This window comes from Petaurus breviceps, unplaced genomic scaffold, assembly GCF_028583685.1.
Source record: "Petaurus breviceps papuanus isolate PSGF00001 unplaced genomic scaffold, PetGlider_PUasm1.0 90747, whole genome shotgun sequence".
NCBI lineage: Eukaryota > Metazoa > Chordata > Mammalia > Diprotodontia > Petauridae > Petaurus > Petaurus breviceps.
In genome coordinates, this window is record NW_027187334.1 from 1087984 (window position 1) to 1106724 (window position 18741).

An 18741-nucleotide genomic window follows, 5' to 3' on the forward strand; every position below is an offset into this window, starting at 1 on the left:
TGTTTTATTTGCTCCAACTTGTTGATTCAAACTGTTCACTGAAGAGGCCAAAAGATAATTGAAGGAGCACACACCGCCACCCCACTCCCCATGGCTTACAATTCCATTGCTTCAGTCAAATGTTGACCACTGAGCCCTTCTTTACTTCCAATTGTAATTAAGTACATCGTTCATTCTAAAACTCCTCATTTTTTCTTGACTTGCTGTGTGTTTCCTTGGGTCTAAAGGGGAAGGAAATTTCCAAATGTTTTCATTAAATGGCACTCAGGACACTAGAAGGAGAGAATGTATTCCTACCTGCTCCTCATTTGTCTGGAAATCTTAAATTTTTCCTTCCAGAAGTAAAGTTGCTAGAACCCAACTCTGACGCATTAAGCATATGGCATGATAAGGCTTCCGTGGACAATTACACTGTGCTAGAAGGAACCAATTCCAGAAAAAAGAACTAGTTCTACAGCATACCCCCATTCTCTGTTTGAAGACCTCCAGTGAGAGAATCAAATAACTAGAGATCATTTCTTTTGAGAACAGTTCTAATTGTTTGGAAGTTTTTCCTCATATCAAGCTTAGCTTTGCTTGTGTATAAACAAAACCAAAATCTCAAATGAAATATTTACAAAGTGAATAAGAAAACTCTCTGACTTGTCTTGATTCAGGATGTATTTAATGGCTGCTAAAAAGGGTTAGCTGTGTGACTCTGGGTTTCCGAAGTTTCCTCAGCTGTAAAATGGGGATGATAGGGGCAGCTAGGTGAATAGAGCACTGGCCCTGGAGTCAGGAGGATCTGAGCTGAAATCCAGCCTCAGACACTTAACATTGGATTGCTGTGTGTGTGTGAGACCTTGAGCAAGTCACTTAACCCCAATTGCCCTGCCTTTCCCCCTCCAAAAAGACCAAAAAATGGGGATAATAATAGCACTTACCTCCCAGAATTGTTATGAAGATCAAATGAGATCATATTTGTAAAATGCTTAGCACACTGCCTAACACGTTGTAGTCACTTAATAATGTTTGTTCCCTCTCCTTCTCTGTCCCCCCCCCATAGATGAATTAGCACCATTCAACATTGACATTAGCCAGCTAATGAGCTAATTGAATTGTTGTCTCAGGTACACTGTGATATTTCTAGGAAAACCCTGTAAAATTCTTGCATTTGGTTCATTGTTCTTTGCTTGCTCTTTCCTGAGCTGGGCCTCCCTGGCCAGCATTGACATCTTATGGTTCATGACAGTGCTTGCAAGTATTAGTCCTTTAATTTGCGACATGCACCTTTTTGTGCACACAAAGTAGCAAGCCGCCGCCGCCCCCCCCCCCACCATCAACATGTGGGACACAAATTACTCTGGCCTTCTAAGGCACAGGGTAACTATTGAAACAAAAATGTTGAAAAGGAAGAGATTGCAAAAAACAGTAAGAAAAATGAAGTCTAACATCAGAGTAGTCGTGCACATATTCCCTAGACAGGTGAACCATCCAGACACAAAGCATGCATGCTTGCCGTGTGCAGAACTGTGTAAGTACCTTACTTCCTCCTGTGATCCCTGTCAAAGGCAGCAATAATATTGTGTTAGAAAAAAGTGTCTACCAGGTTCCCCGGGTGACTTTTTGACAGTTAACATATAGTCTTTGTCAGGGCTTGATAGGCTCAACCTTTCCCTCAGGGCACCACCACATGTTCCCAGGAGATCCCAGACTTTCTCTAATATTAGGAACATCCGTATTCCAATAAACCTTATAGGAAAGAGAAATATGAAAAATTTGATCTGTAACTAGAAAAGCACGGATGTCACTAAGAGCAGAAATCTGACCACTGAAAATCCTTGAGTAACAGCAGGACGGTATTTCATTTTTATGGTGTCTGTTCTGTTGTTATTTAGGTAATAGGAGAAATGTCAGCCACTGAACTCTGAGACAAAAAGAGAAAGAAGAAGAAAGACATTAGGTCCAGAAGGCCCTTCCTCTGTGATCCCTACCTATTCATGTCAGCAGCCAGGGCCCTACCAAAACCCTGCTCTTTCTTATGACCCAGAAGATTCAAAACACTCATAAAGGAGACTATTGGAGAAAAAATATGAATACTGTTCTCTGTGTCTTCTGCACAGGTCTGCCAGAAACATGTATTATTAATTTTATATTATTCTAAATCCAAGCAATGACAGAACCCCCTTCTGCCAAGCCCTCAGACATCTCTCTAACAAAAGGCAACTTGAACAGGGAAAAAGATCACAATGTAATAAAATACACTTTGGGGTTAATAATCATTTAATCAATTAAATGAAATGAAAAATTAATAAATTTTGACCACTCCCCTCCAAAGCTCTCCCCCAGCTAACCAGAGGGATCTGAAGTAATCAAAGGGATCCCCTCCCTTGAATAAGTAACCCTCCTCTCTTCAGAATAGAATTCTCAGTCATAATTCTCAACCCTTCCAGGCACCTGAGGCCAAAGCTATTCTCCATTTGGTTACCAACCCTTCTCCATTTCCCTAGAGCTTTAACTTTCTTCACCTTTAGCACACTTGTCTGAGACAAAGAGAAAGGGTGTGGGAAAAGACTTGAAACTAGATAAAGATTTCTTAATATTTTCTGTTGAAGTACATGGGAAGTTTTTCATATCCTTCACAAGATTTCTACCAGCATATCACAGGTTTTCCTTCATATATATTCATCTTTTAAACATGGAACCTATTTTTCTTTTTAGAAAAGAACTATAGGATGCTGGGGAATTTTACTTGAGCTTTTTTCTCTGCCAGAGTGAATGAAGAGTCCAAAGTGTCTGAAACCAAGGAAAAGGGTTATCCATTACATCCTTTCTCATCTCTCCTAACTTTGTATGAATCACACTTTTCCCTTTTTTCCTATTGTGGTAAAAGGAAAAGACACACGGTAATGTGTCTTTAAAATCTAAGGCACTCTGCTTCTCATTTTTGTCTCTTCCTTCTATTTCTCTATTCCTTCTTCTTGAATGTGGGTCTAACTTCTTATAACTTTCTGGGTCTATATATCTGTGTGCTCTGTATGGTGCCTCCCACCTCATAGGCACCAAATGAGTATTAAAGAAGTCTAGGCTTTAAGTGGAAAGACCAGAGTTGAATTTTTCTCAGTGATGTGCCACTGGGAGATGTCAGCCTGCAAGCAGGTAATGGACTTTTCCTCCCACACGAGACTCTTGGCCTTGTAATTGCCTGACAGCAACTGAACACTTCTTTCCCGAGTCCTCACTCTGTGAAAATGTGTTCTTAGACTCAGATTGGGGGGGTAGGGGGGGAGTGGAGGGATAAGCAATACCGCAAAGCCATGGAAGTCCCCAAATTGAAGAGAGCCTGGGAAAAGAGCCCAATTATATGACCAAAGTGAAGTTGGAGACTCAGCAGCCAGGGTACCCCATCATGGTATTCAGAATTTTGCATACGCTTTGTTGATTGAAAAATTGCATCATGGGGGCAACTAGGTGGCACAGTGAGTAGAGCACTGGCCCTGGAGTCAGGATGACCTGAGTTCAGATCCGGCCTCAGACACTTAACACAAAAAAACTAACCATGTGACCTTGGGCAAGTTACTTAACCCCAATTGCCCTCCAAAAAAAAGAAAAAAAAGAAAAATTGTATCATGGTAATGTTTTCTTCAGTCCTTCAGAAGCCATCTCTAAAGCTCTGAGATCGTTTTAACCCAGGCCACAAATGGGAAAAGGTTACATGTAGGCAAATCCCCACAATATATTTAGTTTGTGTTCCGTCATAGATCCCATTAAAGCAAAGCTCTGTATACAAGAAGAGCCCCAAGGCAAAACAGTCAGACTTGGACAAGTGCCTTGCAGTGTGCTGTGATTATATGGTATTTTATCTCTACTAAACTAGCACTTCACTCTCTTAGATGTGGAGAAAAAAGAAGAGTTTGGTCACTTCCCCCTCCCATTTTTGCTTCACCTAGGCTTCCTAATAATAGCTGCTATCTGGCCAGCATAAAGCGCTTTAAACCACCATTTCATTGGCAATGACTCATCTTCTTAAATGTATAAATAAAAGAGACTTATCCCAACCATATATACATTAGTACTTACCGCCTTTGTACCTCTTCTTCCTAAAACAACCTATTCACATTCTGAATTTTTCTCCCTGGCTCACGTGAATGATATGCCATCCTTTTCATATAAAGATTTCCCAGCTGACTCCCCATCAGTAGGACATGTGCTTGGAATCGTGTTTCCAGCAGTTCAAATGAAACTGGGCTGAGCTTTACTCTACAGGACCCAGCAAGCCATCTGAATTAGAACTAAGCACACTTTCACCCCAAAAGTATTCAGAACACCCAACTGCTTCCTTGAATGCCATCCCTCTGTATGAATTGTGTTTCCCAAGCCTCTTTCAGCAGCCCTGGTACAGTGGCTAAAATGCTGGGCCTGCAATCAGGAATACCTGAGTTCAAATACAGCCTGAGACACTGTGTGACACCAGGCAAGTTACTTAGCCTATGTCTACCTCAGTTGCCCCAACTGTAAAAGGGGAATAATAATTGTACCTACTTCACAGACTTGTGAGGATCCTATGAGATAACCTTTGTAAAAAGTGCTTACCACAAAGGAGCTCCTTGTTCCCTTCCTTGGTGCCACAGTCCTGGAGAGAAGAAGACATGAGTTCATACCCAGCCCCAGACACTTACAAGCTGGCTGACCCTGTGCAAGTCACAAAACTTCTGTTTCCATACTTTCCTCAACTCTGAAATGGGGATAACAGCCACTACCTCCCAAGGTTGTCATGACAATCAAATGAAGCAGTATCTGTAAAGCTCTTAGCACAGGGCCTGGCACACAGTAATTGCTGCATAAGTCCTTATTCACTTCACTTCTTCTTCTTCCCCCTGGATTCTTTGCCCTTTGTAGTTTCAGAAAATTATATAGGAGCACCGATGAAAAGTACAGATTTGCCTTCTCATCATACCCACATTTTTAGAGGGTTTCAGGTAGTACAGTTGTTAGAACACCAGATTCTGTCTTTGTAGAATCATTCCTCACTCCCCAAGGGAAGAAAAACAATTTTCCTCCTAGATTCCTCTCTGGCCTCAACTAGTAGATTTAACTCGGTAAGTGCCTCATACTTGGAGTATGTTGTGATATTATTTGTTCCTTTATGTAAGTGAGGTGTTTCTTTTTATCATACTCTCCAGAGTAATAGGGCTTGAGTGATCACTTCTTAATAAATAATACATCGGTTATCTCAAGAAGATCCTGGAATTTTGAACAGTTAGAATTATTTTAAGTTCAATAGGAGCTGTAAGGCTTTTTTTCTTTTATGACATTAATGTTCCATATGGGAAATTCACCAATTTCTAGAAATAACTTGAAGGTACATTTCTATAGTCAACAACTTGAAACAATTATGTTCCAACTTTTTCACTCTAAAACGGGGTGAAATGAATACTCCAAAGGACATAGCAGGCCATTATCTCCAGAATTACTAATAATCTCTTCATTGCCAAATCTAATGGCCTTTTCTCAATCCTCAACCTTCTTGACCTCTCTGATGTCTTTGACATTGTTCATCACTCTTTCCCTTCATATTCTCTTTTCCCTAGGTTTTTTGAATACTACCCTCTCCTGGTTCTTCTCTAGCCTATTTGACCTCTCCTTATTCTCCTTTGCTGACTTTTCATCCAGGTCACACTTGTAACAATACATGCTTTGGGGACTCTGTCCTGGGCCCTTTTCTCTTCTCCCTCTATATCATTTCACTTGGTATCTCATCAGTAACTATGGATTTAATTATCATCTCTATGCTGCTGATTCTCAGATCTACTTATCCAGCCCTAACCTTCCTGCTGACATTCAGTCTCACATCTCCAACTTCCTAATGGATATATTGAATTGGATATTCTTTCGACATCTTAGACTGAGCGTATCCAAAGCTGAACTCATTTTCTTTCCCTCAAAACCTTACCCTCTTCGTAATCTCCCTGTTGCTATTGAGGATATCACTATCCTCCCATATCCTAATCCAGGCTCAAAACCTATGATCTGAGCCTCAAATCCTCACACCCATGCAATCCGTTGCCAAAGTCTAACAATTTCATATTTGCCACATCTCTTGAATATGCCACCTTCTTTCCTCTGACCCTGACACCACTCTAGTGCAGGCCCTCATCAACTCATGTCTGGACTATTGCAATAGCCTGCAGGTGGGTTTGCCTGCCTCTAGTCTCTCCCCACTCTAGTCCATCCTCCTTTCGGCTAGCAAAGTGATCTTCATAAAGCACAGGTCTATGTCAACTTCCTACTCAATAAACTCTAGTAGACACTGTTCTGAGAAGGAGCTAGTTGAAAAGCAAGCAGCAGCTCTGTGCTCAGACCCCAGGAATGGATCAGAGTTTGAGTTCTAGCTTAGTCAGAAGTCTTCAGGGGAATAACTAGAGTAAGAATCTCAGATGAAAGGGAAGCCTGCAGTTCTTTCATTTTGAACCAGCAGAGCTACCCAGATGACTGACAGAGGCTGAGTTAAGCAACATTCTACTGTTGCACAGACCCAAACCCAAGTCAGGAATGTATAGAGCTCAGACCACATCAGAAGGATGCAGCATCGGGGTGGCCAGGTGGCGCAATGAGTAACAGTGCCGGCCCCAGAGTCAGGAGACCCGGGATTGGTTCCGGCCTCAGATACTTAACACCCACACAAAATAATTGGCCGTGTAACCTTGAGCAAGTTACTTAGGCCCAGTTGCTTTAAAAAAAAAAAAGGAGACAGCAATCAGCCCTTACCCTTCATCGGACCCCTTTTAGAGCACTGAAAGCTTGCACTTTCCCCTGCCTGTTCCTGAGATATGGAAATAAGCTAACTCTCAATACCTCCAAGAAAGTAGCAGTAAGACCCAACTCAGATGTTCCCTCTAGAAGTATTCAAAGCCCAGACCTAACATGAAGTCTAAAGTCAAGAAGTAGGCTAGAAGAATGAGCAAACAGAAAAAGAATGCCACTATAAAAAGCTATTATGGTGACAGGGACTCTCAAGCAAACCAAAGAGAATGGCTCCAAAACATGTACAAGCAAAGCCACATCTCTTGAATATGCCACCTTCTTTCCTCTGACCCTGACACCACTCTAGTGCAGGCCCTCATCAACTCATGTCTGGACTATTGCAATAGCCTGCAGGTGGGTTTGCCTGCCTCTAGTCTCTCCCCACTCTAGTCCATCCTCCTTTCGGCTAGCAAAGTGATACTCAAAGAAGAACACAGCTTGGGAACAGATTCAACTAGAATCCCTCAAAGATATGAAGCAGGATGTTTCTTTAAGAGTTAAAAATGTTCTTATAAATGAAATGAGAATGTTAGAGGAAAATGGGGAAAGAAATGAAAGCTATCAAAAAAATAATTACAAAGGGAATTAACAGCTTGGCACAAGAGGTACAAAACCTTGGTGAAGTAACAATATCCCTGAAAATTAGAATTAATCAAATCAATACAAGCCAGTGACTCCATGAGGCAACACAAAATATTAAAACAAAGACAAAAGACTGAAGAAATAGAAGAAAAGATAAAATATATCATAGCAAAAACAATTGACCTGGAAAACAGATCAAGGAGGAAAAAATTGAGAATCACGGGACTACATGAAAGCCATGACCAAAAAAAAGTCAAGAAATCAAATGAAAACTGCCCAAACCTCTAAGAACAAAAGGGCAAAGTGGAAGTAGGAAAAATTCATCAGTCACCTAAATAAAACCCCCAAATAAAAATTCCCCGAAGTGTTGTGACCAAAATCCAGAACTTCCAGGTCAAAGCAAAAATAGCACAAGCAGCCAGAAAGAATTCAAGTACTGAGGAGTCATAGTTGGGATCACACACATTTTAGCAACCACCTCTATAAACGAGTAGAGTTTGGAATACAACGTTCTAGAAAGCGAAGGATGTAGGCTTAGTCAAGAATGACTTAGGAAAAATTGAATATAATCCAACAGGGGAAAATAGACTTTTAATGAAAGTTAGGACTTCCAGACATTCCTGATAAAAAAAGACCAGAGCTTTGTAGAAACTTTGAAGTTGAAAAACAAATGTTAAGAGAAACATTAAAAAGAAAACGCGAAAAATAATGTGCCCACTCTTCTCACATATGCATTGTAATTATCTTGAGGTAATAGATGTAAAGTACTATACAAATTAAAAGCTCTGCATATAAATGATAGCTATTTTTCTTATTCTCTTTCTTAATATTTGTATCTCCTCTCCCAGTATCTAGCATGGTGTTTTGCATACAGTAGGTACTTAATAATTTGTCGAATGCATGAATGAATTTTCCTTGAAAAGCTCCAATTCTAACTGTCGACAGCCAATGACAGGCCAGCCAACCCTGACTATTTCTCAGCTTCGCTTTTTCTTTGACATGGCTTTCTGTATCATGCCACTCTTAGTTTTCAGTGAGAGCTAAAAAGTAATGACAAGTGTATCCACAGCAGAGGCAACTAACAACAAGGTTAGTTAGTTAGAAACACTAACAAAAAGGACATGCTTACCACCTGCAGCCTACAAGTTGCCCCCAGGTTGAAATGATGGCAATTATTTTGCTAAATTCTTACCTTAGGAATTATCTTTGTAGCCTATTTCAATTTGCTCTTTGGCTTCTGGCCTCTGGAAGAGTGAGGGGGCAGACTGACAAGAAGGACTAAAACAGAGATTCAGAAAGCTATGGAAGAATGCAGGTGGCTGAAAATGGCGCACGTGAGTAGTTTTAATGCTAGAAGAGACCTTGAAAAGGCAGGGTATGGATCATCAAGAGACAGTGTGGTGTGGTCAGAGGGATTTAGAAGCAAAAGACGCAGATTCAAGTCTGTCTGACCATTTGTTAACTATTGATGAGACTGTGACTAAGGGCAAATAGTATAAGCTATTTCCTATTTATTTCCTTTCTTCTACCACCTCCCAGCCCCCACCTCTACCCATTTCCTCTGATTTTTTCCTCAATAAAGAGGAGGAAATATACTATTTTGGGGTTCTTCATAATGTCCCTTTCTGCTCTTATACCCAGCCAGCATAGCAATTAAGAACTTCTCGGGGGCAGCTAGGTGGTACAGTGAGTAGAGCACCAGCCCAGGAGTCAGGAGGACCTGAGTTCAAATCTGGCCTCAGACACTTAACACAAAAACTAGCCATGTGACCTTGGGCAAGTCACAACCCCAATTGCCCTCCCAAAAAAAGCAAAAAAAAAATCTTCTGGAAGTAGAAAGAGGAAGAATTTGAGTTGTGGAAGGTCATGGAATCAGGAGTCAAAAGATCTAGGTTTGATTCTAAGCTCTGCTCTTTTGCCACTATGACCTTGGGCAAGTCATTTAATCTCTCTCAGCCTCAGTTTCCTCATATGTAAAATGAGTATCATAATATCTGTGATACTCAAAGAGTTGTTGTAGAGCATCCAATGAGATAACATATGCAAAGCACCTTGTAAATCTCCAAGCTCATATAAAGTCAATTAGTTTCCTAATCTACAAAATGAAGGGATTTCATTAGATGACCTCTAAGGGTCCTTTCCATTCTAAAATCCCATTATCCTATAAATCTGGTCATCATCCTAGTGATGGCAAGAAAAAATGGGATATTCAGGACTTTATAGAATAAATTGTAGACATGATAGAGGAGTTTGACGTACAACTTCTAATTTAAAACAGAGTATAGCTCCCCAACCCCCTCCAACATGTGATGAACCTGATGTTCCAGGTCAACACAGAAATTTCTGGAACACTCTGCTATGAAGAATGGATCAAAAGTTAGGGTTGATCCATTTCATCTGAGTGATCTGTTCACTGGCAGCAAGAGAACAGAGATAAACAACAAACCAGTTTTCTGTCTGTGTGTACCCCATGTAGGTGGTAAGCATGCCTTAAAACGAAGGGCTCTGAGCTATTACACCCCACCTCTTCCCTGCATTCCTTTAGATGCCTGGAATGGGAATGGGAATGGGAATTTGAAGTGTACAATGCCTCAGACCCTTTAAATGAAAATGGAATTGGTGTTCATTATGGGATTGTGTATAAAGAGAGCTCTCCGTGTTGACACCACCTCCTCAGTCACAGGGCAGGATGAGGAATGAGGGGCATAAACTTACAGAATGCCCTAGTGATCTCTGCTCTCGTTCAGTAATGAAAGGCTTTCCTCTTAGCCCTGCTGATGATGGACATGGTGATGGAAAGTGAGGAAAGGTCATAGAAATTAATCTGCTACATCCTCTGTATTTTTAAGCCAAAGACTAAAGTTGAGAACTGCCTTTGATTAGTATTAAATGTGAAGGAGCCACCTTGGCCCTGACAGTCTTTGCCTTGGGCCATGAAATAGGGCTGTCTTTTTGAGGAATTAAGTATGAGTTTTAATAGGAAACCCTATTGAAAAGATGCTTGTATCATTTTTATTCTGAAAAATCTTGACAGTTCATTATCTGTAATGAAAGTGTGATAGTAACAGTATCTGAAGAAAGCAATATGCCCTTCCAGCTAAAACTTCCGAGTAGCATGTATATCTTGCCAGAAAAAAAGAAAGTTAGAATCACTTTGAACTGTCATCAGGGCCTGTCTAGTGAAAAATATCTCAGTGCTTTCCCCTAAAATTTTTTTAAGCCTAGATCATGTCCTTTGTGGCTTTTCAATGCCTAACCTCTGACTGGTATTTAAGGCTATCCATGATCTGGCCTCAACTTACCCTTCTAGCCTTACATCATCTTTTTTGTTGTTCAGTCATTTTCAGTAATGTCTGACTCCTCATGACCCCATTTGGGGTTTTCTTGGCAAAGATACTAGAGTGATTTGCCATTTCCTTATTTAGTTGATTCTACAGATGAGGAATCAAGGCAAACAGGGTAAAGTGACTTGCCCAGGGTCACACAGCTAATAAGTGACTGAGGCCACATTTGAACTCAGAAAGAGGAGTCTTCCTCAATCCAGGCCTGACACCCTATTGGCTGCAGTGCCATCTGGCTGCCATTATCTCATTTTACTCCTATTTATATACTATACACTCTGATCAAACTGTTTACTCATCATTCCCCATATACTTCCCATGATTTCTTTCCTCTGTGCCTCTCTATGCTGGAAATGTCTTCCTGCTTTCACTGTTTCTATCTCTTCATAGCATACCTGTCCTTCCAGTGCTACCTCTTCCTTGAAGCCCTCTGGGATCCTCTTCTCCCTCAACTAAAAGTGTTGTAAAAGCAAAAGACAACACATTTCCATAGAGGGATGCTTTAAGTAGAGTCTCCCTACCTGTTCATAAAATATTTAACAAACTCCCATTCTTTGGGACAAGGTGGAGAGATCTGGGCTAGAGCAGAAGTATCAAACTCACCACCCTCTGCCATATGCAGGCTGCAAAACTTCCAGATATTGCCAGAATAAAATTAAAATGTCATTGGGAAATGCAGACTTGATATTAAGGAAAAGCTTCCTAACAGTTCAAGCTGTCCAAAGTTTAAACAGGCTGTTTCCTGACCTTTGGGGGTTCTCTAGAGGACTATGATACAAAGCTAGATGACCACCACCCCCACTGTGTATTATAGAAGAGATTTGTGTTCAGAGGTGTGTGCGTGTGTGTGTGCATGTGCGTGTGTGTGCGTGTGCGTGTGTGTGTGTGTGCATGTGCGTGTGTGTGTGCGTGTGTGCGTGTGTGTGTGTGTGCATGTGTGTGTGTTGGACCAGATACTCTCTCAGGTGTCTTCTAACTCTGAGATGTGGATTCTGTAAGCTAACTTTGGGAGGATTGTATGAGTGATCCCATCCTGAATTACTGGTCCTTGTGTTTCTCGTGTAGATACAATGTTGATATAACTATGTAAACCCTTTTTTGAAATGACCTCCATGTTTTGTTTCACAAGTTGCCCTTCCGAGTAATTAGAACACTCAGTATAGAGAAGCCATATCACTGATATGACATTAATGGATTACTTGCAATGTTGTCCTCACCTTCAGGCAACCCATTTTTTAATCTGTTTCTTGAGGCAACATGGGCTGATAGAACAAGCATAATACTGAGAACTTTGGGTTCTAGACCTGCCTATGGTCCTGGTTACTCAGTGGGAGCTCTGGTTAGGCACTACACATCTCTGGGCCCAGGTTTCTAATCTGTAAAATCAGTGTGCTAGACTAGATTGTCTCCTGTTCCTTCTTTCTCTGACATATTTTATTCTTCATGAAACCATGAGGAGTCTTTTTTATTTCTGCTGTACTCCCATTCCAACCAAGTGCCTAGCTTGGAGTCTTGGAAAAAATGGGAGTGCTTAAGAAATTGTCGAATTTAATTGTTTTGGGTGATTTTAAAATATCATCCTGAATAATTTAGGCAGCAACTGAACTGAAGCCTTCGCATTGTTAGCCTTATTCTGTCATAAGCAAGAGGAAGCTTTTTCCATGCATTAATTCAAAATGCACTATTCCATAGGTCAGTATTTCCTTCTTAAAATCTCTTTAAGTGATAGAATTTAAATGATTCTTTAAAAGTTCATTGGTACCTTAGACTTTAGACTTAAATGTGTAACATTTTTTTAAATCTTTTGGAAGCAGTCAGAAGCAGATTTGTGTTTGTGATGTCTTAGTCCAGACCTTAAATTTCACTGGTATGAGGACCTCCCAAGGAGAACAGCTCTTCTGCCAGTGCTGATCAGCATCTACTGTGCAACTTCCAGTCATAGAAAGTTGCCCAGGGCATGGAGAGATTAATCACTTTGACTTGCCCAGGGCCAGGTAGTAGTATTTATGTCACAGTTTGAAGCTGAACTCCTAGCTGGTTCTCATCACACTGCCTCTCTTTTAAAAAAAAGAGGAAGAAACGCATGTACTCCAGAGTTATTAGAATCCCTAAAATGAAGCTGGAGGGAGAAACACCATAAGTAGTATTATTATTCCTAGTAAAAAATAATATTAGGGATGATGAAGCTTCCTTGGAAACCTATGCCTAAATACAGAGAAAATGATATATGCTTATTATGATCTTATCAACTATGGCCAAATGTTTTTCTCAAGGGACTTAAAAAACAACTAAGGGTCTTGAATTATTCTTCCAAATGTTCTCAAATCTCCAAACTGAATGTCTTTATTTAATTATTCCTGTATGTACATTTTCCAGATTAACCAAGTAAGTGCAGACACTCTCCTTCACTTCATACTGTGTAGACAACACTGGCATATCTCTGAACGGGAAGTAAAGGCAAGGTTACTTAGAGTTCAATTCACTGTGCATACTAAGCTCTAAAAGAAAACCTGAGGATTTTAGCTATTCTTGAGCTTCTGATTATGACCACTCAGACAATGAGGAATAATAGCATCATAGATGTGGAGCTGGAAGGGACCACAAGTTTTCACGCAGACCTGCTTTTGTGGAATTTTTATTGTAATGGGTTCTATTTCAGTACTGCTGTAGAAACTCTCATAACCCTGAGGGCCCAAGGGAAGAAAATAAAGATGATTTTTAAAGAAAGGCATTATTCCAAGAAGGATACAATATGGAGCTCTATCAGCAAAGTATTTAACCATCATCAAAGCAAAATTTACTGTTAAAAATTCTTTGAGTTCAAGAATAAAATTGAATGGATTTTTTGACTCATGAAATGAACACTGTTACACTAAGGGAATCTCAAAAATGTTTCTGGCTCACTAGCTCTAATGTTTCATTGGATCTCTGATCTCATTAACAATGGTACTCACTCTAACAATGTGGATTATAGTAGCACATATAAGAAATACTTGTGTATTGTTTGATGGATCAAAACCCTTATATACTCTGTAACTTGTCATCCTAGAAATTCTCAGCAGCACATCTACCCACAAAAACCATCTGTGGGTTAGCCTTTTGCTTTCACCATATGACTGGCCCACTTCCTTTTCTGGGCATACATTAATCCAATGACATTTTTTATGCCATTTCCCTTGTTCAGTTCTTTGTTGCTGATGTATTGTCGCCTACTCACACCCACCATGCACCTATTCATTGCCCTTTAGGTAGGCAGCAATCTTAATCCCTCAGAGACCATGGATTGTACAACATGTGGGAAGGAATATAGTGTCATTGGAAGAATACTGTTCTTTTCAAACTGGGCCTTTGTTTCAGGGGGAAGCTTAGGCTCATTAAAAGCACTGAACATTTTCCTAAAGGTAAACTAGCTTGCTCTTTTTTCCCTTTTCAATTCTGGGCTTGGCTTGTTATCTTTATCAGTGTTTGCGTAAAGTACTCCTGCTGTCCTAATTCCTAGGGACTGTCCACACAACTTAATGTCAGAGTCTAGACAATATGCATTTTGCATCCACTTGGTTTTTCCTGTCTGGGTACTTGGGCCAAATCTTTGGAGGGGTTTGCATTTAAGAGGCTCAGCACTGGTCCTGAACTTAATAGAGTCAGCATAAGGTCATCCGCAAACAGCAATATCTGAAGGACCTGACCACTTAAATCCATATTGCTTTTGGGACTCCATGTACCACTGATGTTGTCATCATTTAATATGTGGTACTACCAAAATGATTGCCTACTAATCATCTGTCAGTCACTGTTTAGATAACATTTATTATCTTTCAGATAGTATCTATGGAGAAAATGCATTTATCCAAACAATATAAAAGAGAGAGTAGCAGAAAAGATTCTAGATAATTAGTAAATCTAGGTGATTAGTAAAGAGTATCTTATTAAATGTAATGTGGCATTTAGTGGTCAAGCATATAGAATCTGGGCAAGGAAGAGCAATGAGTCAATTGGTCTATAAATTCCAATATCTTAAGAAAAGCTTTTTGCCATAAGTATCTAGCTTGGCTACCTTAGTTTCCTACATAGATCATACAATTAATAATGTCCTACTTGGTTTTAGATACCTGTTTGTTGGGAAACCTCCCAGGGTTGCTGTGAGGATAAAATTGAGATAATATTTGTAAAGCACTTTGCAAACCTTAAAGTGATATATCATGATGTCAGCTATAGCTATTAAACAAACTCATTCTTTAGTATGCACTTTGTCATTATAGAAGTATGCTGATAAGGAGAAAATCCATTAATCATTTGACTGTCAGTGCCTTCCCATTCAAAAACAATTTAACTCATAAATTTCTTTTAGATCCATTGAGATATCTTTAAACCCATAAAAGTAGTTATGAAATTCTGGTCACTTTCAAAATCTGACTTTAAATCAATGATGCAGAGATAGAGAGAAACCTCTGTGGACTCTATTAGGCCCATCCACCATTTTGTGATCAATGATTTATTTTCTCTTCTGCAAGTTTGTCCTTTGGGTCTCATCTGAGTCACTCCATTCCAGGGACCTGTTTGCTTTTCTCCCTAGGAAAACCTACCTCGGTGTCCCTTCTTCATAGTAACTACTTATCTTGTTGCTGTCCCCAGCTATCATTGGATCTGGCCATATCAAAAGTCTATTAAGGAGAAAAGGCAGAGTTCCAAAGTCCACTGGGCAGCCTTGCAGTATCTCTGAAATTTTCTGATATAAGTGGTTCTCTATGCTTCCTATAGAGTCAGTCCAGATTGCTTTCACACGTAACCATAGCAATTACTGTGGCATTTCAAAAGAGAATTTTTTTTCTGTCAATGCTGATCACAGTAGCATATATCTCTCAGTCACTCAGGAATATACAAGCTGTGCTTTTCTGTGGCCCCAGAGAGCACAAGAGATGGGAGAGCTATTTTCAGAGTTTTACATTTCAGCTCCTTTTTGTAGTATCCATGGATCTATTCTCTTCCCTTTTCAAAGAAGAATACACAAATATGATAAGGAAAAGTTATCTTTCCTTCTTGATTTGGATAAATTAACATATTAGATAGATAATTACAATGTTGCAAGATTTTAGACCTAGAAATTCTAGATATGACCAGATCTGAAACCATTCCTTAAAATTTTAAGAAATTTGTTCTCAAATTCTCTTTTTATCCATGATCAAGCATGTAGAAAAGCTGATGGGTCAAACTGTTCCTGAAGGTTTTTCTGGCTTTGGAATTTTTGTAGATGTGAGAGTCAGAGTTGAAAGTCATATTCCACTCTCACCAATGTGCTGTTCCAGAAAGAAATTCTTCACATATGGGCAAATTATATACAGATCTTCAATGTTAATTTTGATTGTAGCAATTACCTTCAAGGACAGATCTTTTGATAAAGACTAATGATCAGATTGTCTTCATATGCTGGATGGACTACTTGTTAATGTATATTTGGGGGATGTAGTTTTTAAGGACTAAAATGAATTCAGTTCTAAATTGAATGTCAAAAGACCCAGGTTCATTTGCTATATAAAATAAAATGATACGATTCAAGATATTTCTTTTGAGATCAGATGCAGTGGCATCTGTTTGAAAATGTTATCAATTTTCTATCTGTCCATTTTAAAAAAAAATTCCTACTTTGGCAAATAGAAGTTGTTTGGTTTTGTTTATCTAAATGTATTTTGTGGTCATTTTGTTTGTGGTTCCAAGAGACTTTCCTAAATGCTATAATATGTAAAATATTTAGGAAAAACCTACTTAAATTTCTGTAGATCATAAGCTTAACAGAAGGCCAAAGTGTAAGCAATAGAGTATATGTAATATTTACAATGAACACAGGGCTAGAACCTTTCCATGTGAGGAGCTTTAATTATATTGAAAGAGGTGTGTGCCATGCTTTCTTTTTAAGAAAGTACCGTGCAAGTGAATCATAAGTATTTAGCTGTCTTCAATAGTGACATTGTCAGAATTTTTTGACTAATATGATCTTACAAAATTATTCAATTTTCTAGTAATCTAACTATTATTGATTAGGTTCTTTTGGTTAAGCAAATTAAAATTATTTGTAAAACCCTCTCTTTAAAACCCCAATGTATTACAATGAACACTTCTGACTGGAATATAAACAATTACAGTTGTGGGCAGCACTAGCAAGTTATTGCTGGTGGAGTATTTCCTATGGTACTCAAGTATCTGAAAGAGCCATCTCTGTTCTTCTCTGCCACCTTCATTCCTAATTGCTTGTTTTGCCTGAACTAAAGACAATTTTTTCAGACAAAAATCTTTGAAACGGCTGTTAATGAGCTATTATGCAAACGCCATTTTGTCTTTTATAGCCTCTGTAATCAAAATATACCAATAAGAAAGTATATGAAAGTATGAAAAAAAATTATGAAGACTAGTCCTAATCTTCAATTTATTTTTTATTATGTGAATTCAGGTTTGGAACTTTTGCTAAATGATCTCCATTTTCATAACATGGGCTCTGACTTAACTATTCTCCATTTGCCCTTTATGTTTTCTCCAAAATGACCTAAATAAACTAGTCGCTCCCAGTTCTAGAATTCTCTGGTTTTAAATAAGTTCCTTTTAAAAAAAAAACTTAGTCTAGTGTCTGATATTCAAGAAGTCGAGTACTTAGCAACTGTCTATTATTTTTAAAGTCCTCTTTTGGATGCAATGGGAAGATTATAGAAGAACTAATTCAGTGAAATAATTTATAAAAATGAAAATTGTAATTGAATGGAAAAGTATGTTCCCAAATTAGGATCTTTCTTCTGTTGATAGCATTTTCAGAAATGGGAAAAGTGAGATAATTTGGGGAGAAGTCCTGTGTATATATAGAAAGACCATTGCTTAATGAAAGGAGGCTTTGAAAAAGTACTGGTGTGTGTGTGTGTGTGAACTCTAAATTGCCCATTACAAAATGAAGATTGTTGAGGTGTTTTCCATGTGTTAGGTATTGTTTATCATAACTTAAAAATCCTAGTTTACTTTCATTAAAATTATGATTCCTGAAATCTTTAATTCTTGATATAATCAGGGTAATTCTTTTGAATGTCATCATAATCAAAGAAGATTGCCATTTAGCCTTTTGGAGTAGCATAAAAATCATTGGAAATATTCCACCAGCAATGACTTGCTAGATTTGAACTTTCTTTGATTGAATGATTTTAAAAGTTTCTTACATAATTTACACTGGTATCAAACTGGGATATATTTGCTTTAATCATGACTTGTATCCTATATCATCTCAATTCTTATCCCAATGAGAAAAGTATTATTCTGTTAAGGGGCCTATAAGACTATTTGGGTATTCACTAAGTCTGCCAGGATTTTCTCCATAATTGTGTATCTTAAAGCATGTCTAGTGACAATAGTATTTTGCTCATTATTTTATCAGCTGGATGAACCGTCTGGGACTTGCAGCCATTGGTTATTCCCCCGATGAAAAAGATATCCAACCACGTGAAGGTAAGGGGAATCGTCTATTACCTTAAGGTCTTATTTAAGGAAATAAAGAAGGAAAAGTAGAAATAGTAATATTTTTTTTAAAAAACATGATTTCAACATAAGTTTTCTTAAACATATGCTTCTATCTAGTTGTATGTTTATATATGTATATATATATATATTTAGCATGATCAGATAAATAATGGACATGAGTCTTTTCCATGTAATGTATTTAATAAATGTATATGTAAAAATGCACATATGCAGTGGACAGAGGGCAAGTTGTAGAACCAAGAAAACCTAGGTTCAAGTTCTTCTACTAATATATATTGGCTGTGAGACCCTGGGTGGATAACTTAATCTTAGGCAACTCACGCAACTCTATAAGACTAAATTGAAAGCAGGTGCCAATATCTCCTGGTAAAGGAAGTTTTCTCCCTGAGAATTGGATTTCTTGCAAGGACTATATGAATACCTAAAAGAAATGAAACAAGTGGTAAGAAATTAAATAAAAACTCTGGAGGAAAGAATTGGAAGGAGAATAAATAGTTTAGAAGAAAAAGTGGCAAACTTTACCCAG

At 38.7% G+C, this 18741-nt stretch overlaps 1 protein-coding gene across 1 annotated transcript in view; it reads left to right on the plus strand.

The window, feature by feature from the left end:
* LOC138145738 (connector enhancer of kinase suppressor of ras 2-like) overlaps positions 1–18741 on the plus strand; it is a 558854-nt gene that overhangs the window by 525597 nt on the left and 14516 nt on the right. The window contains exon 19 of the mRNA XM_069067369.1: positions 18112–18182. Within this exon, the coding sequence (XP_068923470.1) occupies positions 18112–18182 (71 nt within the window). The remainder of the gene's footprint in view (positions 1–18111; positions 18183–18741) is intronic.